General features: G+C 43.2%; 1 protein-coding gene across 8 annotated transcripts in view; it reads right to left on the bottom strand.

The window, feature by feature from the left end:
- Window positions 1-6,673: 6,673 nt before the first annotated feature.
- Window positions 6,674-26,394, bottom strand: part of CFDP1 (craniofacial development protein 1) — a 534,880-nt gene continuing 515,159 nt past the window's right edge. For all 8 annotated transcript variants that reach the window (XM_033941184.1, XM_033941183.1, XM_033941180.1 and 5 more), the window contains one exon: window positions 6,674-7,563. In XM_033941184.1, coding sequence (XP_033797075.1) covers window positions 7,473-7,563 — 91 coding nt within the window. In that variant the 3' untranslated portion in view covers window positions 6,674-7,472. The remainder of the gene's footprint in view (window positions 7,564-26,394) is intronic.

The raw sequence follows: 26,394 nt of genomic DNA on the forward strand, positions 1-26,394 counted from the left end.
TTCCCCACCTAACTCAGTGAATAGATCCCACGTATATATCCCATTTGGCCTTAAAATCAGGCACGCTGCTGGCCTCAGTGACCTGAAGTGGAAGATTATTCCAGCGGTCAACCACTCTCTCAGTGAAAAAGAATTTCCTGGTGTCACTGTGCAGTTTCCCTCCCCTGATTTTCCACGGGTGCCCCCTGGTTGCCGTGGGACCCTTGAGAAGGAAGATATCTTCTTCCACTTCGATGCGACCCGTGAGATACTTGAATGTCTCGATCATGTCTCCCCTCTCTCTGCGTTCCTCGAGTGAGTAGAGCTGTAACTTATCCAGCCTTTCCTCGTAAGGGAGATCCTTGAGCCCCGCGATCATCCGGGTTGCCATTCTCTGCACCGACTCTAGTCTCAGCACATCTTTTCGGTAATGCGGCCTCCAAAATTGCACACAGTACTCCAGGTGTGGTCTCACCATGGATCTATACAATGGCATAATGACTTCAGGCTTACGGCTGACGAAACTCCTGCTGACGAAACTTACGGCTGATGAAACTTTCGGCAATATTGAAGAGCTCCTGCGTCGGATGCAGGATATCCTGGCAGCGTCGGCACCCCCCCCCCCCTGCTGGAGACGCCTCAGAGAGGCGGAAATGAGGTGATCTCCTTGGGGCTAGAGACTACGCTTAGCCCCGATGCTAGGGCACCTCCCCCACCTCCTCAGGTTACCAGCTCCCCACGAGTGGAGGAGCTCCCGGAAGGAGGCAAGCAACTACCCTCGGAGGCCAGGAAGAACAGAGAGGGGAGCGTGGAGATGGACTCCCTGAGTTTTCTGGTGAGTCCAAGAAGTACAGAGGATTTGGAAACATCAGGGATCATTTCAGCCCAGCAGAAGGATTGCCAGAATCAGCTGATAACCAGTGAGACTATTCAAATTTCTAATCTTTCATATGTTATTGAAAAACCCAGAGAAGTAACACTGGACTCAATCTGGGATTTAGTTGCTGACCTAGCCAAGTCTGTTAAGCCCCAGCTTTTGCAGCTGGAAAATAAAATTACTCTTCAAGAAAATGATATAAAAAATATAAAAGTTGAAATTGATGAATCCAAGAACTCAATTGTGAATATACAACAGGAGTTAAAAGCATCAAAACAGCTTAATGAAGCAATGGTAAAAGATAACACAAGTTTGCGCAGAAAATTGGAAACTTTGGAGAACTTTTCTCGTAATAATAATCTCCGCTTGATTAATTTTCCTAAGATAGCCTCTGTGACACCTAGAGATATGTTGAAACGTTATATGGTAGAGATTTTGGGTATTCCAGAGGATACATTACCACCATTTACTCAAGTATACTACTTACTAATGAAAACTACTAAATTACCACTTAAACAACAGGAGGATAATCAACCACTTAATGTTTCAGCAATCTTGGAACTTTCGGACAGAGAGCTTGCATCTCCGGCAACATTGCTTCTTACGGTGGCTCTTGCACCAGATAAAAACTGGTTGCTTAGATTGTACTTTAGGAATAAAAATGAAAGAATTTCTTGGACATAAAATATTAATGTTCCCAGATTTGGCACGGGAAACCCAGAGAAGAAGGCGAGAATTTCTTTTGATGAAGCCAGGTGTTATATCTCTTGGAGGGACTTTTTTTCCTACGACACCCTTGCAAATGTGTAATACAGTACCATATGAAGAAATATGTATTCTTTGAGCCATTCCAGTTGACAGCTTTTCTGGCAGGAACTCGACTGGATGAAGGGAAATCAAGCGAGGTGTAATTGAATAAATGATATCCTTCCTCAGCTAAGGGACTTCGTTTTCCTAATATTTGAATTGATATTTGTTAGCATCTGTTAATATGTCCGCCTCATCCTTCTTGGATCTAATTTAGAGGACTTGAGCTGAATTTAAGCTAAACATTTATTTTTATTTAGTTGATTATTATGTATTTTACCTATGAGTATTATTTTCCTGCTTTTCTTCAACTTTCTGTACAAGTGGATACTTGATTTATAAAATGTAAAATTTGATAAATATAAAATAAAAAAAAAAAAAAAAAGAAAACAGAAGGGAGGTGGGGCTGGAACCAATGAAGGTAACTTAAGAGAACAAGCGCACCCTAAACACAAATAAAAAAGCCAAAAACAGAAAACTCTTAATGTTGGGAGATTCCATCATCAGAGGCATTAACCTTGGAACACAAGGCGAGGAGACCAAAATAGTGAAATGTCTTCCAGGATCCTCAGCTACCAGGAGTTCCAGGCAAATACAGACTATAATTAAGGAAGAAACTAAGGATTTTAACACTGATGTTGTTATCCATCTGGGAACAAATGACCTGACCAACAATTCCACACTTGCAGCACAGAAAGCTTTTCGGGAGCTTGGTGACGGCGTGAAACCTTTTGTAAAGACTTTAGCTTTTTCTGAAATACTGCCTGCATATGGAAAGGAAGAGCAAAGAGTGAAAAACACAGAGGACTTTAATAGATGGCTCAAAGCCTGGTGTCATCAAGAAGGATTCAGGTACAAAGGAGGATGGGGAAATACATGGAAGGACAAGAAGCTATATTGCACTGATGGACTACATATTACTACAGCAGGAAAAAGAAACCTCGCAGAGAAATTTAGACAATATGTTTCTAGACATTTAAACTAGAAGGTGGGGGTGGTGTATGTATGAAGGACAATTATAGAAACCACCCCCGGCAAAAGCAAAGATGTGATAGTAGTAAAGAGTGCAACAAAAACAATATCAGCAACTCATTTCTTAGTATTGCAACGGAAAGTGAAACGAAACAAAAATCTATACGAAAAAGGAGATTACTGCTGAAAAATAGCTGGAAAGCGATGACCACAAATGCTCGCAGTCTAACCAACAAAGTTGCAAGCCCTGATGTTAGAGGCAGATCTAGATATTGTCGCTATCACAGAGACATGGTTCAGTGAATCACATGGATGGGATGCAAACATACCAGGATATAATCTTTTTAGGAAGAACAGAGATGGTCAAAAAGGTGGAGAAGCTCTCTATGTAAAGATCAATATCCAAGTGACCGAAATGCAAGGAACCTGGGTAGAGGAAGAAGCGGTATGGATCACAATCTGAAAAGAGAAGTTGGAACGTCTATCTACATGGGTGTAGTCTACAGACTTCCGTCTCAATCACAGCAAATTGATAAGGATCTGATTGTGGATATCCAAAAGTTTGGAAGGAAAGAGGAGGTTCTGCTTTTGGGAGATTTCAACCTGCTGGATGTAGACTGGAATGTTCCGTCTGCAGAATCGGAAAGAAGAGGCTCTGCTCAGACAAATGGTGACGGAACCCACGAGGGAAAAAGTGATATTGGATCTGGTCCTCACAAATGGAGAGAGTAGCTCTAATGTTCGAGTGGGTGCTCACCTGGAAAGTAGCGATCATCAAACGGTTTGGTTTGATATAACGGCTAAAGTGAAGAACGGCCGCACGATACTTAAAGTCCTAGATTTCAAACGTACGGACTTTAATGCAATGGGGGAGTACCTGAAGAAAGAGCTGTTAGGATGGGAGGACATAAGAGAAGTGGAAAGACAGTGGTCTAAGCTGAAAGGAGTGATAAAAATGGCTACGGACCTTTATGTGAAGAAAATCAATAAAAAACAAGAGAAAAGGAAGCCGATATGGTTCTCCAAACTAGTGGCGGAGAAAATAAAGGCGAAAGAGTTGGCGTTCGTGAAATATAAAGAACACCAAGAAGAGGAGTGCAGAAAGGACTACAGGGTGAAACTGAAAGAAGCCAAGAGAGAGATACGTCTGGCGAAAGCACAGGCGGAAGAACAAATGGCTAAAAATGTAAAAAAGGGAGACAAAATTTTTTTCAGATATATTAGTGAAAGGAGGAAGATGAAAAATGGAATTGCTAGGCTAAAAGATGCTGGGAACCAATATGTGGAAAGTGATGAGGAGAAAGCGAATGTGCTAAACAAATACTTCTGTTCTGTGTTCACAGAAGAAAATCCTGGAGAAGGACCGAGATGGTCTGGCAGAGTTACACGAGAAAATGGAGTAGATTCTGCGCCGTTCACGGAGGAGGGTGGTTATGAGCAACGTGAAAAACTGAAGGTGGACAAAGCGCTGGGACCAGATGGGATCCATCCCAGGATACTAAGGGAGCTCAGAGAGGTTCTGGCGAGTCCTATTAAAGACTTGTTCAACAAATCTCTGGAGACAGGAGTGATTCCTGGGGATTGGAGAAGAGCGGATGTGATCCCTATTCATAAAAGTAGTCACAGGGATGAAGCAGGAAACTACAGGCCAGTGAGCCTCACTTCAGTTGTTGGAAAAATAATGGAAGTGCTACTGAAAGAAAGAATAGTGTACTTCCTTGAATCTAATAGGTTACAGGATCCGAGGCAACATGGCTTTACAAAAGGTAAATCGTGCCAAACGAACCTGATTGAATTTTTTGATTGGGTGACCAGAGAGCTGGATCGAGAACATATGCTAGATGTAATTTACTTAGATTTCAGCAAAGCCTTTGATACAGTTCCTCATAGGAGGCTGTTGAACAAACTTGAAGGGCTGAAGTTAGGACCCAAAGTGGTGAACTGGGTCAGACACTGGCTGTCGGATAGACGCCAGAGGGTGGTGGTTAATGGAAGTCGCTCGAAGGAAAGGTGAGTAGTGGAGTCCCTCAGGGTTCGGTGCTGGGGCCAATCTGTTCAATATGCTTGTGAGTGACATTGCTGAAGGGTTAGAAGGAAAAGTGTGCCTTTTTGCAGATGATACGAAGATTTGTAACAGAGTAGACACCGAAGAGGGAGTGGAAAATATGAAAAAGGATCTGCAAAAGTTAAAGGAATGGTCTAATACCTGGCAACTAAAATTCAATGGAATGAAATACAGAGTAATGCATTTGGGGATGAATAATCGGAAGGAACCGTATATACTGGGAGGTGAGAAGCTGATATGCACGGACGGGGAGAGGAAACCTGGGGTGATAGTGTCCGAAGATCTAAAGGTGAAAAAACAGTGTGACAAGGCAGTGGCTGCTGCCAGAAGGATGCTGGGCTGTATAAAGAGAGGCGTAGCCAGTAGAAGGTGTTGATGCCCCTGTACAGGTCATTGGTAAGGCCCCACTTGGAGTATTGTGTTCAGTTTTGGAGACCGTATCTGGCGAAGGACGTAAGAAGACTTGAAGTGGTCCAGCGGAAGGCGACGAAAATGATAGGAGGCTTGCGCCAGAAGACGTATGAGGAGAGACTTGAAGCCCTGAATATGTATACCCTAGAGGAAAGGAGGGACAGGGGAGATATGATTCAGACGTTCAAATACTTGAAGGGTATTAACGTAGAAACAAAATCTTTTCCAGAGAAAGGAGAATGATAAAACCAGAGGACATAATTTGAAGTTATGGGGTGGTAGATTCAAAGGCAATGTTAGGAAATTCTACTTTACGGAGAGGGTGGTGGATGCCTGGAATGTGCTCCCGAGAGAGGTGGTGGAGAGTAAAACTGTGACTGTGAAGCGTGGGATGAACACAGAGGATCTAGAATCAGAAAATAATATTAAAAAATTGAACTAAGGCCAGTACTGGGGAGACTTGCACGGTCTGTGTCTGTATATGGCTGTTTGGTGGAGGATTGGCTGGGGAGGGCTTCAATGGCTGGGAGGGTATAGATGGGCTGGAGTAGGTTTTAACGGAGATTTCAGCAGTAGGAACCCAAGCACAGTACCAGGTAGAGCTTTGGATTCTTGCCCAGAAATACCTAAGAAGAAAAAATTAAAAAATTAAAATTGAATCAGGTTGGGCAGACTGGATGGACCATTCGGGTCTTTATCTGCCGTCATCTACTATGTTATATGCTGTCTGCTTGTCCTGGGATAAAGCACAGTTACTTACCGTAACAGTTGTTATCCAGGGACAGCAGGCAGATATTCTCACAACCCACCCACCTCCCTTGGTTGGCTTCTTAGCTAGCTATCTGAACTGAGGTACCTCACATGAGACGCACGACCTACGTTCGGCGGGAAGGCACTCGCGTATGCGTGGTGCAGCACTCGCAAACTCTTTGAAAGTTCTGCAAGCAAGTCTGCTTGTGAGGCTGTCTGCTACGGGGCACCGTGGATGACGTCACCCACATGTTGAGAATATCTGCCTGCTGTCCCTGGATAACAACTGTTATGGTAAATAACTGTGCTTAACTTTCTGTTTTGAAGAAGGGAAGCCGCCCTGCGCTGAGCCCCGCGACTTGAGTTAAGTTTCCTTGCGTTGCGGGAAAGCAATGAGGGAGTAGGAGGGGGAAGCTGACCTTCATACAGTCGGGGGCCACCTGCCCTGTTTGCTTCCCCCCTAACACCAGACCTGGCCCCCCTGATATTTTCAGGCCCTAGGCACTTGCCTACTGGGCCTACCCTTTAATCTGGCCCTGAGCCCAGCTGACTTCAATGGTATGAATATTGGCCCTTTAGTCTCTTTAGCTCCCAAATGATTATTAAACATCCTCTTTTTAAAAAAGTATTAATCCTGCCAATATATTATCAGCCATATATTCCTCTCCATCTTCCCAGATCCCAAACATTTCTGTGCTGAGATGCAGGTGTAAAGAACCTTTTCCCACCACTTACTGAATATTTAGATTAAATGTACTTTACTATAGTTCCTTCCTCCCACAAGCAATTTAAAAACATGTGTAACACAACTGTTAAGAATTAAATCAAAACTATTTATGGATTTATTGTTGCCATGGCAAACAAAACAAAATTAAAATATACAGAGAATTTTTAGTCATAAAATAGACATCATGAATGGATACTGCACAAGTCTGGGTAATGTAGCACAGTGCGCACTGTCCCACAGACACAGTGTCAGTCATGGGCTCAGAAGCATAGGAACTTGATGACACAGTACTACCAAACATATCTGTCAGGGGTCAGGGCTACAGAGCAAATTACCACTTACACCGAGACATTTTCTTTCATTTAAACAAGCTTCCAATGCGTGGGAAGAGCATGGGCATACAACCTGTGTAGCAGGTAAGAACCCCCCCCTAAAAAAAAAAAAAAAAAAACCAGCTCCCTATTGCAGATCATTCCTTAGAATCCTTCTTCCCTTCAGTGTGTGTAGAAGGCCACTTCTGCTTTTCATCTGATTGCTCATCTTTGAATCTCTTCTATGCAGTACTGCCATTCAGACTGTCTTCATATTAGGATTAGAAATGTCTGTGTTACAGTCACTAAGTATTTAATAGGGCAAAACCTGTTACTCAAGCAACAATATAACCCTTGAGTGTATTCAGGCCCTCCCATGACATATGATAGTAACAGTAGAGATCAGCAGTAGGAGGTTGTATGAATGATTATTGCTTTATATTACAAAGCAAGGATCAATTTGTTGTTTCTCAAGTCTGTCTGTCAATTAGTATGGAAACAGAGATAATAGTAGATATGCAGAACAGGGTGGCAAGAGTCAAACTCTCTATCAATGCAGTTTTCTCATGGGCATCACTGCTTCATATTCTTCAGCCGAATATTTCGCTCCAGCTCAAACTGACGGTAATCTACACGGTCCAGGAAAGCCTTCCGTTCTATGTATCTGTAGCAAAAATAAGTAAGTACAAAATTAAAAAAAACAAACAAAAAAACAGTGTCAAGTACAGCAGAGAGGCAAACTCCTTCATACACCTATGGTTAAACCCTCCAGAGCACAGATGAAATAGGCTGGTAAAGCAATGCCACTCTGTAAAATTTGTTCTGCGGTAGGACAATGAGTAGGAAGCTTGCACTATTGATAACCATTCTGTAGTGGTTTGGTATTGGGGGAAATAATTTTTGTTTTGCTACTAGAAAACATATAACAGACACATAAAGGAATTCAATGATGAAATACAGTATCTCTGGTGAAGACAAAGCATAAGCTATCCTAGAACAAAGCAATTTGTCTTATAGTGTTCTTCACTGCAAGACCCAGGAGTCAGTCCTCATCCCTAAATACCTTAAGTGTGGCCCCTGTCTATTCCTGTAATACAAATTTCTCCCTAACCTTCTCCATTGTCTTGCTGCTGGTTAACCACTGCAATGGTTATTCTGTGCAACTCTCAGTGAATGTAAAGCTGTGTGCTACCAAAAATACCACAATATTCTTATGAGACAAAGGTGCAGGAGTTTCAGTACATGTGGTTCAAAATGAATGAGAACTATGTGGTGCCAGAAGAAAACAGAACACCTGTAGAAGAGAGAACACCATCAAGAAGTTTACAGAGAAAGCACATTAAGGGGTTACATTTTTTTTTGGGGGGGGGAACAAGCTTAAAGGGATGGAGGTGGAGATAGGTTGGCAGTGATTGACAGGTAAAAAGGAAGGTTTGGCAGGAAGTGACATCAGGACCCAGGATGGCTGTCTGATTTTACTCTCTGGATCACCAGGAATAAAGTGAGCAAGTAGTTAAGGCTTCTGCAGGCAGTTCATATAATCTGGACTGGGACTCATGTGTTGGGCACTGTGAGAATTTGAAAGCATGGTAGTAAAGTGTAAATCGGTGGAATTATGGGAGTATTTATACAAATCAGAAAAGCACAATCTCTATGTGTATATATAACACACACACGGAGAAGACAAACGTGAATAGGGATTGAGGAGTGGTAGACCCTGATCAATTTTTAGAGGTTTGTGTTCGTGAGGAGCTAGCTAAAATAAAGGTAGACAAAGCAATGGGGCCAGATTGTGTACATCTGAGGGTGCTGAAGGAACTTAGAGAAGTTCTGGTGGCTCCACTGACTGACCTTTTCAATGAGTCTCTAGAGTCAGGAGTGGTACTGGGGGACTAGAGAAGGGCCGATGTGGTCCCTCTCCACAAAAGTGGAAGTAAGGAAGAATTAGGGAATTACAAGCCAGTAAGTCTGACTTCTGTGGTAAGCAAATTAATGGAAATGCTTTTAAAACAGAGAATGGTGAAGTTTCTGGAATCCTGTAGATTATAGGACAGGAGGCAATGTGGATTCACTAGAGGTAGGTCTTGTCAGACAAATCTGATCAATTTCTTTGACTGGGTGACCAGAAAATTGGATAAAGGGAGTGTGCTAGATGTGGTGTATTTAGATTTTAGCAAAGCCTTTGACAGTGTTCCACACAGATGTCTTTTTTCAGTTCAAACTGTTTATTGGCAGTTAAGTAGTACAATAAACAAGGAATACAACCAACAAGATACGTTCAAGCAGAACAATAGTAATGCAATAACAAATTATCATCTATCAGGATAGCCAGGTACAGCCAGCGCATTACTGAAAATCAAGAAAATATGCAAAAAGAAAAAGATGGGAAATCAAACACTCAGCAAAATTAATAAATGACCGTTCAGCTACAAAAACCAGAGACAGCAAACAAAATTTCTTATCATAGTGTTTCAGAAATAGGACAATATCATAGATACATCATAAAATTATAGATCAGCACAGAAATCCATTAGGGGTTGCCAGATGGACTGGGTTTTTGATAGTATACCTTTCTTATCTGCAGCATAAAGTTCGTACTTAGCTGTCAAACAGACCATATTCCACCAAGCTGTGTGTGACAGAGCAGATGAGTTTTTCCAATGGGTCAGTATTAATTTGATGGCAATGGAGATCAATGCTTTAAGCAGATGAGCTGAAGCTTCCGTCATGGTGGTATTTAGGCCATAGCCACCATAAATCACTGTGGCAAGAGTAAGGGGCTCAGAGATGTGTAGAATGTTGCTAATCGTTTTCCATATTTGTGTCCACAAATGATTAACAGTAGGACAGGAAAACAATTTGTGATCCAAAGTTCCCGCTTAGTGTGGCAAGACCAGCATTTATCATCAGCCTTGTGCACTTGGTTCGATAGTTTAGCCAATTTCATCGGAGTCCAGAAAGCTTTATGCAAGAGGAAGTAAAGTAATTGTATCATAGCCGATGACCATAGAGCTCGATACGATTCCAACCAAATCCGAGACCAAATGTGGCTATCAATGTGCATGCCAGTGTCTCGTTCCCACACCGAATGAAGACCTCCCATCGAAAAAGTATTGTTTTTTCCGTAGTATTTTATACCATTGAGATGATTCATGCTTCGAGTAAGACAGTTTGTTACAAAGCTGAAGCAGGGCAGGAGTTTCATCACTGAGCTTGTGTTTTTTCATATAAGCTGCTATGGCTGCTTTGATTGTATCCACTTAGAGATTTCTATTCCGCCATTACCTTGCGGTTCAAGGCGGATTACAAAAGATTTATGGTTGGTCTGTTACAAGAAGAGATCAGTGGTCTGTTACAAGAAGAGATCAGTGGTCATGACTAGTGAAGGTAGAGAATATGGCGGGTATTTTCAGGGAGTTAAGAATAAGATAGGAGGAATAAGGTAATCGTGATGTTAAGACTTAATCAGGGATTTCTTGAAGAGTATGGTCTTTATTTCTTTTCTGAATAACCTGTAGTCCATGGTTGTTATCAGCAGATTGGAGATTTGGTTATCCAGTTTCACTGCTTGGGTGGCTAGGAGGCCGTCATAAAGTTTTTTTTGTTTAACTTCTTTGATTGGCGGGGTGTGTGAATGGGGTGTGAGTTTTTCTGTCTGGTTGAGGCATATGGATGAGTCGGTTGTTCAGGTAGGTTGGGCTGTCTCCGTTTATGACTTTAAATAGCGTGCAGTAAAATTTGAATAGTATTCTTTCCTGGATTGGGAGCTAGTGTGAGATCATGAATGCTTCAGTAATGTGGCCATGTTTCTTTAGGGAGTAGACGAGTCTTCGTGCTGTATTTTGGACTGTTTGCAGTTGTTTGATCATTGTTGCATGGGAGATAGAGGATGCTGCAATAATCCAGTATACCCAGGATAAGGGATTGAACTATGAGCTGGATTGCGATTGCATAGTGCAACATCTGTCTATTGTCACGCCTAGTAGTTTTAGGGTGTTTTGAATGAGGTAATTGATCGAGTTGATTTCTATGTTGGTAATAGTTGGGGTTTTGTTATTTTCGAGGAGGATGAATTTTGTTTTGTCTGGGTTGAGTTTCAGTTTGTGGACTTCCATCCAGTTCGCTGTTCTGGATTTTAGGAACCCTCAAACCATGAGAATACTTTGAGATATCTATTGTGTCCAAAATTTGCAGTAGTATGTTATGGTCTACCAGATCAAATGCTGCAGTTAGGTCCAGTAGTATGAGAAGCAGTGTTCTCCCCAGAAACTTTTTCCAGCCGGATGGCATGAAAAAGTAGCTGGGTGGGGTGGGACGGGGAAATTTGGTGGTGGGGGAAATTAAATGTGTACTATTTTTATTAGTTAATTATCATTAATTATTTTCCAACCTTTTTTAAGGTTCAACACTTGTGCCAGAATATTTTTATTAAATTTAAAAAGTATCCAATTCAGGATCCTGCAATCCTAACAAAAATTTAAATAACAATTGTTATGACATAAACCAAGCACCACAAGTATTGTCGCTGTCAGGAAGAAAAGTGAAAACAATGAAAAAAAAAATATGGGAAACCTAATGAAGAAAATGAAAAATATATTCCTCATCATCAACAGCAGATGAATCCAGAAATTAGTAGGATTACATCCATCAAGTTTCAGCTTTGGAGGTACACCTGGGCCCTCCCAGCGTCCCTACCTCACCCTCTTCAAGGTAACACCTGGAAACCTCCAGGTCCCTTACTCTACTAGATGTGGTGCTTTTGGACTACAGGGGTTCCTCACAGCTCCTGGATTCTACTGTGGATTTTGAAAGATATTTCTGTGGCTTAGGCCTCAGAGGAGAAATGTTCCTGTGACTTTAGGCCTCAGGGGAGAAAGGTTCCTGCGGCTCAGGCCTCAGTTGAGCTGCGGGATGGGGGCTGTACAGTGCCATTTTGGGGGGGCAACACCTGGCTATCAGGTCCCTTCCCCCCTTGATAAACCTGGCTACCTAAAGTTCCATAAGCTCATTTGTTCTGTGGGTGCGGGGCTACAGAAGTCACCATTGTCATTCATGAGAGGGTGCCGGTGGGAGGAATTTGTTACTACTTTGTCGCGTAGGACAGCCGAGGCTGCTTCAGCCGTAGTCTTGCGCGGCAGCAACAGGCCCTGAGGGTAGTCGGCCAAGGCCCCTCCCTCCCTCCACGAAAGGGGGGGGTGTCACCGCTGTCAGTCTTTCTCCTCTTGGAGGAGGGATACCGCCTCCGGCAGTGATTCCTTTGCCCTCACTATTCAGCAGGCCCTAGTTGAGGTTGGCCTTGGCTGGGGCGCCATTTCACTGGCAGCTTAGTGTACCTTGTTTAATCCTGGCTGGCTGACAGCTGGGGCCAGGCTAGTTGTGGGCTAGCTGCAGCTCTTTCTCTCTGGATCAGAGTTTTTTTTCTTTCCACTCCTTCTGGGTCATTCATGTGGAGGAGTGGGCTAAAAGTTGGATCAGATATCTGATGTTGTTGCTGTATCTATTTGGGGGCTCTGGGAAAGGCACTTGTCACGTCAGGGCCCAAGTACAGTTTTGTTGTATTGCTTCTCCTCTGGCATTCTTCTTGACTTTGGTCAACAGTTTGCCTCCTGAGGGAGCCGTATAGATTTGTGCTTCAGAGGCCCTTCAGTTAGAGGAGGAGTCTTCCCTTGTCACATTTCCAGGCTTGATGCCCTAGACTAGAGAATGACACGGGGAAAAAAATCTGTCCCCGTCACCACCCCCTCAGCATCCATATAAGCCTCAGTACTGCGAAACACCATGAAGACAGAAGAGAGTCCTGCCACTACTACTACTGCACTGAGAATCTGTTTCAGTGCCACTGCCCTGTAGTAAAAACAGAACATAAAATAAATCAATTGACTTGTCCTCCCTTGCAATGATGTGTCCCCCATGTTCACCTATAGCTCGAATCAGATCAGTTGTGCACACTAAAAATGCCCACCTGAGCACATAATCATGTAGATGCTGCAGTACAATGAGCAACAGGAGGATCTGGAACGTGAGCGCAGGCAGGCAGTGATACAAAAACAGCAGACACCCGATCCATTGCAGTGTTCCGCCATCTCTCTCCCTCCACCTCACCTTAGATGTAGAGTATGCCGGCTTTCTTTTTCGCCCAGCCGCATGTGCGGCTGCTCATTTGTTCAATATTCTCCTCTGACGCAACAGGAAGTTGCAGGAGAGAAGAAGATTGATCAACTCGAGCAGCCGCACGTGCGGCTGGAAGAAGAAGAAAGCTGGCATACTCTACATCAGTGTTTTTCAACCTTTTTACACCCGTGGATCGGCAGAAATAAAAGAATTATTTTGTGGACCGGCAAACTACTAGGACTAAAATGTAAAACCCCGTTTCAGCCCCATCTCTGCGAACTCGGTCACCTCAGTAACTATAAAAAAATAGACAAATATAGCGCAAAATATAGACAGCAGATATAAATTTTCAAAACTGACACGTTTTGATCACTAAATTGAAAATAAAATCATTTTTCCTACCTTTGCTGTCTGGTGATTGATTTCATGAGTCTCTTGTTGCGTTTCCTTCTGTCTGTGTATCCTTTCTTTCATTTCTTTCTTTCTGCGCTCAGGCCCAAGAATTGTCCCTTTCTATTCCTCCCTCTTTCCTTCCTATGTCCTTAGTGCCCCCGGTGCCTTCTTCCCATATCTTTAGTGCCCCCAGTGCCTCCTTCGCATGTCTTTAGTGCCCCCCAGTGCCTCCTTCCCATATCCTTAGTGCCCCCCAGTGCATCCTTCCCATGTCTTTAATGCCCCTAGTGCCTCCTTCCTATGTCCCTCTCACTGCCTTCCACACTTTGTCCCACCCCCACCCCCCCCGAAGCCTGCCTGCCTGTCTACCTCTCTCCCTCCCTCCCTAGCCATAGCCAGCCTGCTGCCTCCCTGCCGCTCAAAAAAAAAAAAAAAAAGCCTCCCTCCTTCCTTTCCCCTGCTCTTACCGCCATGCTACAGCTGCTAAAGCTGACAGGAAGTCTTTCCGATGCCAATTCTGACGTCGGAGAGGACGTTCTGGGCCAGCCAGGCAGCGATTGGCTGGCCCAGAACATCCTCTCCGACGTCAGAATTGACGTCGGAAAGACTTCCTGTTGGCTTTAGTAGCGGCAGGGCGATAAGAGCAGGGGAAAAGGAAGGAGGCCTTTTTTTTTGCGCCTGTCCATCTTGCCAGCCCTGCGCGGGACCGGCAGAAATGTCCTGCGGACAGACACCAGTCGCAGAACAGTGCTCTACAATCTACATCTAAGGTGAAGTGGAAGGAGGGAGATTTCGGAATGCTGCGATCAGGCGGGTGGGGTCCGCGCGATCCTTGATTCCCTCACTGCTGAGACAAGTCCCCGCAGAGACCACTATTTTTTCTTCCCCATTTCGGCAGGTTACCCGTGGCTACTCGCGGCTAGCCGCAGGTAACAACCACCATGTCATTCTCTACCCTAGACCCTTGCGAGGAAAAGGTCTGGTCTGCGGTGGTGCTCATGGGTTTTGACATCAGCTAAGCACCATTGCCAGGCATGATGGTTCCATTCCACAGGAGGATATTTGGGGCCTGTCGGATATGATGGGAGGCTGCTTTGCACTCATTCTATTCGTGTTTTCCACAGCATGGTGCTCTCAGGCAAGGATGGCTCCTGTTCACATAGGCTAGGGAGGGTAGCCTCTGTATGATCGTGGGTAACATACTCTCTGGAATGTAGAATCTCCTTGGATACATGCTACAGGGCAGGATTTGGGGGCGAGGGATTTCCTGTTCGCTTCTTTATTTCCCTCCCTACGTTTGGACTGCTTTGATACATCCCACTAGTCTCTGGATTCATCTACTGTGACTAAAGAAAAGAAATTATCAGGTAAGGACATAATTTTACCTTCAAAGCCAACTTGCATATGCAGAAGGTGCCTTCAGTTAAATATTTATTCTTCTTTTTTTCCTAGAGGCCCAGTTGTCTGCAGCTTTGCCATAATCAAAGTCCTCAGGATCTGGGCCCTCCAAGGAGATCAGCATGAGATTATTTAGCGTCTTTGATTGTTGCGATTTCTCAAACATGACTTGATCCTTTTAAGGGCAGAAAACCCCCTTTCATATTCATCTGTGCTCACTGGGATCACTAGCCCAATATAAGCTAGTTTGGCTAAATTTGGAAACGACTCTTTGAGCTCTGATGTTGTTGCCATTTTTAATAAAATTTGTTTTGGACTAAAGTCTTTGCATGATTGACTTCTGATCATTTTTGATGCAACTGTCCATTCTTGCCTGCTACTTTCATATTTTAAAATTGGAGGGCTACCATTTTTGGAGTAATGAGCAAAAAGAATTTCAGCAGACTCACTTGAATCGTGAGTTTCTGCATTGAAAACTTTTGAAAAGCTGGAAATAATTGGCATGTCAGGGAATCTTGCATCTAGATGATTGACAACTGTCTCTAGGTATTTATCATATATTGCAATTTTGAATGCCATTACATCACTCTGTGTATAGACAATGCGGAGATCTGACCATTCTTCTGAATGAAGGCTTTGAAGGCTTTGAAAATATCTCCCAGGAGTGTCTTTCAACTGCATGATGGACAATTTTGTGGCGAGCAAAATTGGCTCAATTTCGGTAAGATTGACATCTTGCCTTTGCCAAGCCTTAGATAAGTTGGACAACAAAGGTAATACATCTGAAAACAATATCAGAGAGGAAACAAAATTGGACGTTTAAATACATCTGCTTAATTCTTCAGCTGTGATGTCATTTCGTTCAGTGGCCTCTCTTTCTAGCGCAGCTTTGGCACTCATCAAGCATTGTCGTTGAGACTGTACTGCAGAGGCATGAGACAGCCATCTAGTGTCACTGGCCATTTTCAGCTTAATCTGAAGAATTTTGGAAGAAATAGAACAGCTGCCTTAAGATATCATTCAGTTTTGTTAAATAAGATATGGCAGTTGCTGCTTGGGCACTTGCAAGGGCCAATCGATTGTTTACACAGTGGCAGTTGACCAAGAGTCCAGATGTTTTATCTTTAAGCAGTTTTACCACACCTTTCTGTTTCCCAATCATAACAGCTGCTCCATCTGACCCTAGTCCAACCAGATTAGCAGTTTTCAAGCCTAGTATGTCCATAGTCTCACTCAGTGTGTTGGTTATAGTCTCTGCTTTGCCATCAGTCATATTGTGGGTTGATACAAAACTAATTTTGACCTGTTCAGTGACCTGGCAAACATATTTAATGTAAATAATTGTTTTACAACTGAGATGTCTGTGGTTTCATCATATAGAATACTGAAAAAATTTTCAGCGTGCATATTTTTCAGTATGTTAGACTTTATTTCTGATGCTAAGACATCCAGCAGCTCTTGCATTATTCTTTCTGAGGTGTAATGTGCATTTTTACCAACAATGAGTTGTTGTAAAAAGGAACAACCCATTTCTTTACAGAGTTCCTACAGCTTTTCAAACAACGTTGTATGTGGTAATTCATTTTTTACCAACCAATACATGGACCTTAAAGCTCCCACAAAGGCATCTCTCTGTAAATTATTTAACATAGATACAGATCTTTCAATTTGACCGATTCCAGTTTGCTCTAGTACACGCTTTCCTAAAAGATCAGAAGAAGACTCAATGTGTGTTTTACTTTTTTCATGGTCCAGCAAGCTTTCTTTTCGAATTCTTGTGCATGGCACATTTACCCAAGGTAACTCCCTCCTTGGGAGGTGTTTGTTTGAATATTTCAAGCACAATGAGCACCACATACCATTTTCTTTGACCATTAGCCAGACAAACTCTTTAAACCATTGTTTGTTTATGCCGGATAAGCGGTGCTTAGATTTATCAAATGGCAGAGTGTGTGCTGAAAAGATTTCCCCTATAGACCAGCCTCTGCAATGTCTTTGTCTGAAATTGCCACATCAGCAGTTGACGCTGCACCTTCATTAGTTTGTGGCGTCTCTTTTCTGAAATAACTGAGCAGTGTTGTTTTCTGAACACTTTTTTACTCATGTTGGTAAAATGAAAAGTACCTATGAATAAGACTTTTGAGTGGTAACGTGGGAGCCTATTGGATATTCAGTGCACACTTACACTACGGCAGGGCACGATATGAACAAAAAAAAAGGAATGGCAGATGTATCACTTTAACAGGAACCGGTGAGTGCTACAACGATTTTTATTTTTGCTCTTCTGGGCTTAACCTGCCCTAAACACTCTGTAATGAAAGAAGAGGGAAAGGCACAGCCAAGTCTGGCCCTAGACATTTCTGGAGGTCCTACTGCTATTAAATATTTCTATAGCGTTCTCAGATGCAGCAGCATTACACAGAGTCACAAAGAGGGAAAAGCACTGTCAAGCCTGGCTCTGGATTCTTTTTCCCCCCTTTCTGGAGGACCTACTATTAAATATTTCTATAGTGCTCTCAGATGTACGCAGCGCTGCAGAGTCACAAAGAGGGAAAAGCACTGTCAAGCCTGGCTCTGGACTCTTTTTCCCCCCTTTCTGGAGGACCTACTGCTATTAAATATTTCTATAGCGCTCTCAGATGTACGCAGCACTGCACAGAGTCACAAAGAGTACTAATGTGATCAAAGTGGGAAAAGCACAGCCAAGTCTGGCCCTGGACTCTTTTTTCCCCCCCTTTCTGGAGGACCTACTGCTATTAAATATTTCTATAGCACTCTCAGATATATGCAGCGCTGCAGAGACATAAAGAAGGAAAAGCACAGCCAAGTCTGGCCCTGGACTCTTTTTTTTCCCCCTTTCTGGAGGACCTACTGCTATTAAATATTTCTATAGCGCTCTCAGATGCAGCAGCGTTGCACAGAGTCACAAAGAGGGAAAAGCACATCCAAGTCTGGCCCTGGACTCTTTTTTTTTCCCCTTTCTGGAGGACTTCCTACCTACCTGCACCCGACTTCCTAAGTTACGCTGATTGACTTGTTTGTAACTTCGCTTTCTCCTTCTTGCCTGCTCCCGACTTGCTAAGCTATATTGATATTGATTGACTTATTTGTAACTTTGCTGTCGATGTACAGTCTCTTGCCATGTAAACCGCTCTGAAGTTTTCTGGTACTGCGGTATACAAAAATTAAGTTATTATTATTATTAAATATTTCTATAGCGTTCTCAGATGCAGCAGCGTTGCACAGAGTCACAAAGAGGGAAAAGCACAGCCAAGTCTGGCCCTGGACTCTTTTTTTCCCCCCTTTCTGGAGGACCTACTGCTATTAAATATTTCTATAGTGCTCTCAGATGCAGCAGCATTGCACAGAGTCACAAAGAGGGAAAAGCACAGCCAAGTCTGGCCCTGGACTCTTTTTTTCCCCCCCCTTTCTGGAGGACCTACTGCTATTAAATATTTCTATAGTGCTCTCAGATGCAGCAGCATTGCACAAAGTCACAAAGAGGGAAAAGCACAGCCAAGTCTGGCCCTGGACTCTTTTTTTTCCCCCCTTTCTGGAGGACCTACTGCTATAAAATATTTCTATAGGTCTACCAGATGCAGCAGCATTGCACAGAGTCACAAAGAGGGAAAAGCACAGCCAGTCTGGCCCGGGACTCTTTTTTTCCCCCTTTCTGGAGGACCTACTGCTATTAAATATTTCTATAGGTCTACCAGATGCAGCAGCATTGCACAGAGTCACAAAGAGGGAAAAGCACAGCCAGTCTGGCCCTGGACTCTTTTTTTTCCCCTTTCTGGAGGACCTAATGCTATTAAATATTTCTATAGCGCTCTCAGATGTACGCAGCACTGCACAGAGTCACAAAGAGTACTAATGTGATCAAAGAGGGAAAAGCACAGCCAAGTCTGGCTCTGGACTCTCTTTTTCCCCTCCCCCTTTCTGGAGGACCTACTACTATTAAATATTTCTATAGGTCTACCAGACAACGCAGGCTGCACAGAGTTAAAAGTAAGAAAATAGTCTCTCCTCGAAAGAGCTTACAACTTTTTTTTCTCTCCAAAAATTTAATATTAAATTTTTGTATAGGTCTACCAGACAACACAGGCTGCACAGAGTTAAAAGTAAGAAAGAGCTTGTAAAGAGGTTACAACTTTTTTTTCTCTCCAAAAATACCCTGCTGAAAGCACAGAGGGAAGTTAGAACCATCACCCTAACTCGCCCAAAACTTTCTGCCTCTGTGTCTGATGTTAGCCTCTTCCTTACAGAAACCTGGCTAACGTCAGACACAGATCCCAGAATAACGGAAGTCTGCCCTCAGGGATATAAAATAACAGTGTCTTGCAGTGAGAAAAAAGAGGAGGAGGATTTGCAATCATATTCAAAGACTCCCTAACTCTAAACATTCTCGAAAAAACATCCACCCCACACATGGATCTTCTAGCATGCCAACTCTCAAGCACCACACTAAAAAATACACTAAATTGCATGCTCTGGGTATATTATAGGTGGCAACAAGATGCTGGAAACTTGTCCAAGAAGCCTCTGAATATAGTTGATTTATTCTCCAAAGTCTGGTCGTGCTCCAAGATGGTCTGAGGACAGGTTTGTTTTGGATGCGTATTCTGGTATTACCCCAGATTGGCATGAAAGTTGTGTCATTCCACCTTGGAGAGAGCAAATTATCTAGTTCTTGCACAGCTAGGCTGGTAGATATGATGATCTCATTCGTTTTAGCTTGTCCTGAGCACCCAAGAATGGGACGGTATCAAGAGGAAAAATCTCCACGATTAAGTTTTCCAGGCTAAGCCAATGAGGCACTGAAGTGACCTGGTTTCTTCCAATCCACTTGGAGCCTTGTCTCGAGAGAAAAGCAGTATGATAGTTTTTGAAGTTTGGGAAATTGACACCCCCATTTGCTTTATCATTCCTTAGTTTTTTCAGACTGATTCGAGGAAGCTTCTTGTTCCATAGGAAGTCAGACAGTATTTTATCAATTTGTCTATAGGTCTGGGACTTCAAATATATGGGTAGTATGCTCAAAATATAGTTCACCACAGGAGAGATCATCATCTTGATGGTTTCCAGACGTCCCCACCATATGAGCCTCAGAGGGGACCATTTGTTAGTTAGAGATCTAACAGTGTCAAGAAGGTAAGTGGTGTTGTAATCCAGGGTGTCAGCAATGGAGGGTCCAAAGTATAAGCCCAAATATTTCAATTTGTTTGACGACCACTGTAAACCCAATTGTTGAATATCTTGACCCAGACCAGGACAATTCAATGGCATGACCTCTGTCTTGGAAACATTCAATTTATAGCCTGAGCAAAGGGAATATGTGTCAATCAACTTCAATAGGGGAGGTATGGATTCTTGTGTAATATATAGTAGAATATCATCTGCATAAGCAGAGAGTTTAATTTCTAGTCCAGCATGACAAAAACCCCTGATATCCATAGACGAGCGGATGACAATCAACAGTGGCTCTAGCGCAAGGTTGAAGAGCACAGGAGACAGGGGGCAGCCCTGCCTAGCACCTCTGCTGGGGGAGAATGAGGCTGAAAACATGTCATTCACATAGATTCTGTTAATTGGAGAGGAATAGAGGACCTTTACCACTGCAATAAAAGGGGACGAGAAGCCAAACTACCTCAGGATTTGAAATAAGTAAGGCCACGCCACCCTATCGAATGTCTTTTCGGCATCTAATCCCATGGCTAGTAAGGGATGATCTATAGAGGCAGACAAGGAGATGATGTTAGTGAAAGTTCTGGTATTATCACTGGACAGGCGTCCAGCCATAAAATCAGTCTGGTCTTGGTCAATCAACTTAGGGAGAATTTTTTGTAGCCTGTCAGCAAGCACTTTAGCGTACAATTTGGCGTCCACATTGATGAGTGAAAATGGCCTATAATTCTGCACTTTTAAGGGGTCTTTCCCTACCTTAGGAAGCACAATGGTAGTGGTTTCTGTAAAGGAACCCCTAATATCACCAGAATCTATCATGTAATTAAAGAATTCTATTAAATGAGGGGAAAACCATTCTTGAAAAGTTTGATAGAACTCTGTAGTCAAGCCCATCAGTGCCGGGGGCTGTTTTTGGAGCCATGTTGTACAGGTCTCTGTCAAGTCAGGAATGGTGAATGGAGAATCTAAAATAACATTATCTTCACTAGATAAGAGTGTTATAAACTAGGTTATGAAGAAAGGAGTCAGGAGAATGATCCTCAGTCAGTTCAGATGTGTCATTGTGATCAGAGTGAATGGCAGTAATATTAGTTTTGCTATGCTTGTCCTTTAAATATGCAGCAAGCAGGTGGCCACATTTATTATTTTCTGTGTAATATTTTGCAGATTGGAAGAAAACCTGTGAGGCAGCCTGTTTGCTCAAACAGGTATTAGAATGGTAACAGAGCCCTTGGTGCTTTTTTAGATTCTCTATATCTAGTGGATTGGATTGGTGCAAAGATTCCAATTTCTTTATTTCAGATTCATAGGTATGAATTTCTTTTTTAGTTACTATCAGATGTTGTATTGAATGTAAAGTATTCCTCTATAGCCTTAACTATGTGAGCATGAAATGTTTTATCTTGCAATAAAGATGAATTGAATCTCCATGGGCCCAGGGGAATCTAAGGTCAGCAGTACAGCAGCATGGTCTGAGACGCTAATCTTTTAATTTCAGAATGTAATATTTTGACAAGCAAAGGACTAATAAAAAAATAATCAATTCTTGAATAGGAGGAGTGGGGTACAAAGAAGAAGGTGTAGTCACGATCTTCCATATGAGTTAAACACCAAGGGTCAATTACCTTGAATTGGGCAATAATATTTTGTAATCTATGCCAAGCTTTGGTCTTCCTATATGTATATATTGATTTCTTATCTTTGAGTGGATCTTGAACTAGGTTGAAGTCTCCACCAATCACATAGTGGGCATCCTGGTAACTATTAAGCTTAGTGGCAAGATCATCAAAAAACTCACAATCATCAATATTGGGGCCATAAATGTTTAACAAGTCAATCTCAGTACAGTTAACACTGAGTCTGACAGAGACCCATCTTCCCTGCGTGTCAGTGTCATGGGAGACAACCCGGAGGACATACCCAAAGACTTTGGAGCTCTGGGTGAGAAGCTGAGGCGGACGGGAGCGGAGGCGGTCTTCTCCTCGATCCTCCCAATTAGAGGCAAGGGAAGAGCGTATCCAGAGGACTAACGAGTGGCTACATGGATGGTGCAGGGAGATGAACTTCGGATTCCTAAACCATGGAGAGGCATTGCAGGGACTTCAGGGACCAGACAGACTACACCTGACCAGTAGAGGTAAGTACATCTTTGGACATCGACTAGCCCGCCTACTTCGTAGGGCTTTAAACTAGTTAAGTTGGGGGAGAGTACCCACTCACATACCAGCGCAGTAAGTAACTATCCTGAGGAGGTAAGTCACGACTCCACTTCTGAGCCCGAGGTAAGTACCCACATTGCAAACGATTCTTTAAGAATCACACTGACTGGGAAAATCCCCACAGGGACTTAGCAAACATAAGATGTGGAGGGCTATGTATGTTAATGCACACAGTTTAGGCAACAAAATTTTGGAATTGGAGACGGAAATAATGAACGCCAAGCTAGACGTGGTGGCGATATCCGAGACCTGGTTCACGGACTCACATGAGTTGGATATGGCTATACTGGGTTACAACTTACTTCGTCAAGACAGAGAGGGCAAGTTAGGAGGAGAGGTGGCACTATACACTAAAGAAGACATCAAAACTACCAGAATCACAGATGTCAAGTACACCGGAGATTCCCTCTGGGTGAACCTGGCCAGAGGTACCGAAAAATGCCTGTATCTTGGTGTAGTATACAGACCTCCAAGACAACTGGAAGACAAGGACATGGAATTAATTGAGGACATACAGAATACCACTTTACGTGGGGACACTGTACTGTTAGGGGACTTCAATATGCCCGATGCGGATTGGAACACACTTTCAGCGACAACCAGCGGCAGCAGAAGGCTATTAACCTCCATAAAAGGAGCACGACTCAAACAACTGGTATTGGAGCCCACTAGGGATCAGGCGATACTGGACCTGGTACTCACAAACGGAGAGAGCGTCTCGGAGGTTTCGGTAGGCGATACGCTAGCCTCCAGCGACCACAACATGGTATGGTTCAACCTCAGGAAAGGTTACACTAGATCGAACACGTCAACAAAAGTACTCAAACTCTCGGGGCACTGACTTCAAACTCATGGCAGATTTCGTCCATTGGGCACTGCAAAACCAAACCGAAGCCGATAACGTGGAGGCGATGTGGTCAACCCTGAAATTACCCTATACGAAGCAACAAATCGCTACATAAAAACAGTGAGCAAACGGCGAAGAAACAATAGACCCCAATGGTTCACTGCAGAGATCTCAGACCTCATTAAAGAAAAGAACATTTATTTCCTACAAACAACCTGGGAAAAGGGCGGCTAAAACAGACTATATAGCCAAGTCTAAAGCAGTCAAAATGGCAATCAGAGAGGCCAAGCTTCAAATAGAGGAAAATCTAGCGAAGAACATTAAGAAGGGGGACAAATCCTTCTTCAGGTATATTAGTGACAGAAAAAGAAACACAGACGGGATAGTACGCCTTAGAAACCCAGAAGGGAATTATGTAGAATCAGATTCCAATAAAGCAGAACTTCTTAATGAATACTTCTGCTCAGTATTCACTTGCGAGGTGCCGGGGTCCGGTCCACAGTTGAAGGCAAGGCAAAGCTCGGAAGACCCATTTCGGAATTTCGAGTTTACACCCAGCGACGTCTACCGTGAATTATCAAGACTCAAGGTAAACAAGGCCATGGGACCGGACAATCTACACCCCAGAGTGCTCAGAGAGTTGTGTGATGTCCTAGCAGAACTGTTATCCATGCTCTTTAATCTTTCCCTGAGTACGGGAAGAGTCCCCTTGGACTGGAAAATGGCCAACGTCACTCCACTGCACAAAAAGGGTTGCAGGACAGAGGCTGCGAATTACAGACCGGTGAGTCTCACATCAATAGTGAGTAAACTCATGGAAACACTAATTAAACATGAATTAGATACAATCCTGAGCAAAGAGAATCTACGGGATCCCCACCAACATGGATTTACCAAGGGTAGGTCCTGCCAATCCAAATTAATTAGCTTCTTTGACTGGGTCACAAGAAAACTGGATTTGGGAGAGTCCTTAGACGTCGTATACTTGGACTTCAGTAAAGCTTTTGATAGCATTCCACACCATAGGTTATTAAGCAAGATGAAATCGATGGGATTAGGAGATACACTAACTACATGGGTCAATGATTGGCTAAGTGGTAGACTTCAGAGGGTGGTGGTTAACGATACCCTCTCCAAAACGTTGGAGGTAACCAGTTGAGTGCCGCAGGGCTCAGTCTTGGGCCCGATCCTTTTCAACATATTTGTAGGGGGCTTCAAGGTAAAATAACATTATTCGCCGATGACGCCAAACTGTGTAACATAGCAATTTGCCTGACGGTATGACACAGGACCTACTCTTGTTGGAACGTTGGTCCTCGACTTGGCAACTTAGCTTCAACGCTAAGAAATGTAAGGTCATACACCTTGGCAGCAAAAATCCGTGCAGAAATTACACCCTAAATGGTGAGACCTTAGCTAGGACCAAAGCAGAGCGTGATTTAGGAGTAATCATTAGTGAAGACATGAAAGCTGCCAATCAAGTGGAGAAGGCTTCATCCAAGGCCAGACAAATGTTGGGGTGTATCCATAGAAGTTTCGTCAGCCGGAAGCTCTAGGTCAGGGGTGTCAAAGTCCCTCCTCGAGGGTCGCAATCCAGTCGGGTTTTCAGGATTTCCCCAATGAATATGCATGAGATCTATTTGCATGCACTGTTTTCATTGTATGCTAATAGATCTCATGCATATTCATTGAGGAAATCCTGAAAATCCGACTGGATTGCGGCCCTTAAGGAGGGACATTGACACCCCTGCTCTAGGTCATGATGCCGTTGTACAGATCCATGGTGAGATCTCATCTGGAATACTGTGTGCAGTTCTGGAGGCCCCACTACCTTAAAGATGTACTGAGAGTTGAGTCGGTTCAACGAATGGCTACCAGGATGGTCTCGGGGCTCAAGGACCTCTCATACGAGGAGAGGCTGAATAAATTATGTAGGGAGAGGGGAGACATGATTGAGATGTTTAAATATATCACCGGTCATACCGAGGAGGAAGATGATATTTTCTTTCTTAAAGGACCCTCGGCCACAAAAGGGCATCCGCTAAAAATCAGGGGTGGGAAATTTCATGGCGACACCAGGAAGTATTTTTTCACCGAAAGAGTGGTTGACCATTGGAATAAACTTCCTGTGCAGGTGGGTCAAGGCCAGCAGCGTGCCAGATTTTAAGAATAAATGGGATGCGCATGTGGGATCTGTAAGAGGGTATAGTTGGGGGGAGGGTCATCAGAGTAGGCAGACTCGATGAGCTATAAGGATATCTAGGAGGGTAAATTTAGGGAAGTGGGTCTTTAGTGTGGGCAGACTTGATGGGCCATGGCCCTTTTCTGCTGTCATTTTCTATGTTTCTATGTTTCTAACCTGTAGCCCCCCAGTTTTTCTAATGAAGGTAAGGACACCATTTTTTTTTCAACGACAGGTGAAAAAAGTGGCAGGGAGGCCCAAGGCAGAGACAGTTTTTTAGAGGCCTCAGCATCTAGATGTGTTTCCTGTAGGAATATCACATCTGCTAACAGGCTGGATAGGTAATTCAGGATTTTCTTTGATTTAATTGGATTATTTAATCCCTTAACATTGAGGGTGGAGCATGCTAGTGGCATGGGAGAGAAGAAAAAAACAGTACTAAGTCAGATGTATCATAAGAAATGAGTTGAGAATAAGCATACAATAAAAATACATAAAGAAAAGTAGATGAACGGTCAAAAACCTGGAGCCTGTTTTTTTTAAAGAAAAAACAGGAGTGCATATCTATATGGCTTAACACAGGTCAGTGAGCCATGGGTACACATAAAGCAGAAGCTAAGGTAGCAAAACCTGCAAGAGAACAAGTGAATAACACCTTGCATAACCAAAACACAATGAAATGCAGAACAAGCTTACACTGAGACAATCACAGGCAGAATGAATATATCAACACAGTATAGCAGAATATACAGTAATACATAGCAAAGCAGCAATCAGCCAGAATACTTGCAATCAGCCAGAATACTTATCAGGTACAATTAATTGTACTCGGTGCAATTTGCTCAAGATATTTGGCGAGGTCAGTAGGGTTAGTGAAGTCCTTGGTACTGTTATTGTAGGTGACACGCAGACGGGCTGGATACATCATACCAAATTAGGCCCCTAACTGCTTTAGTTTAGGTCTGTATTCAAGCAACAGTTTTCTCATCTTAGCAGTATGTTTCCCCAGGTCAGAGACAAACAGCAGAGTATTCCCTTCAAACTTTATCGGGGCCTTGACACATGCTTGCTGCATGATGGTCAGGACTTGGGAGTAGTGCAGCAGATTCACTACCGTGGGTCTGGGATATTTGCCAGCACCATTAGGCAGTGAATTCGAGG

The sequence above is a fragment of the Geotrypetes seraphini genome, chromosome 4 (assembly GCF_902459505.1).
Source record: "Geotrypetes seraphini chromosome 4, aGeoSer1.1, whole genome shotgun sequence".
Lineage (NCBI taxonomy): Eukaryota > Metazoa > Chordata > Amphibia > Gymnophiona > Dermophiidae > Geotrypetes > Geotrypetes seraphini.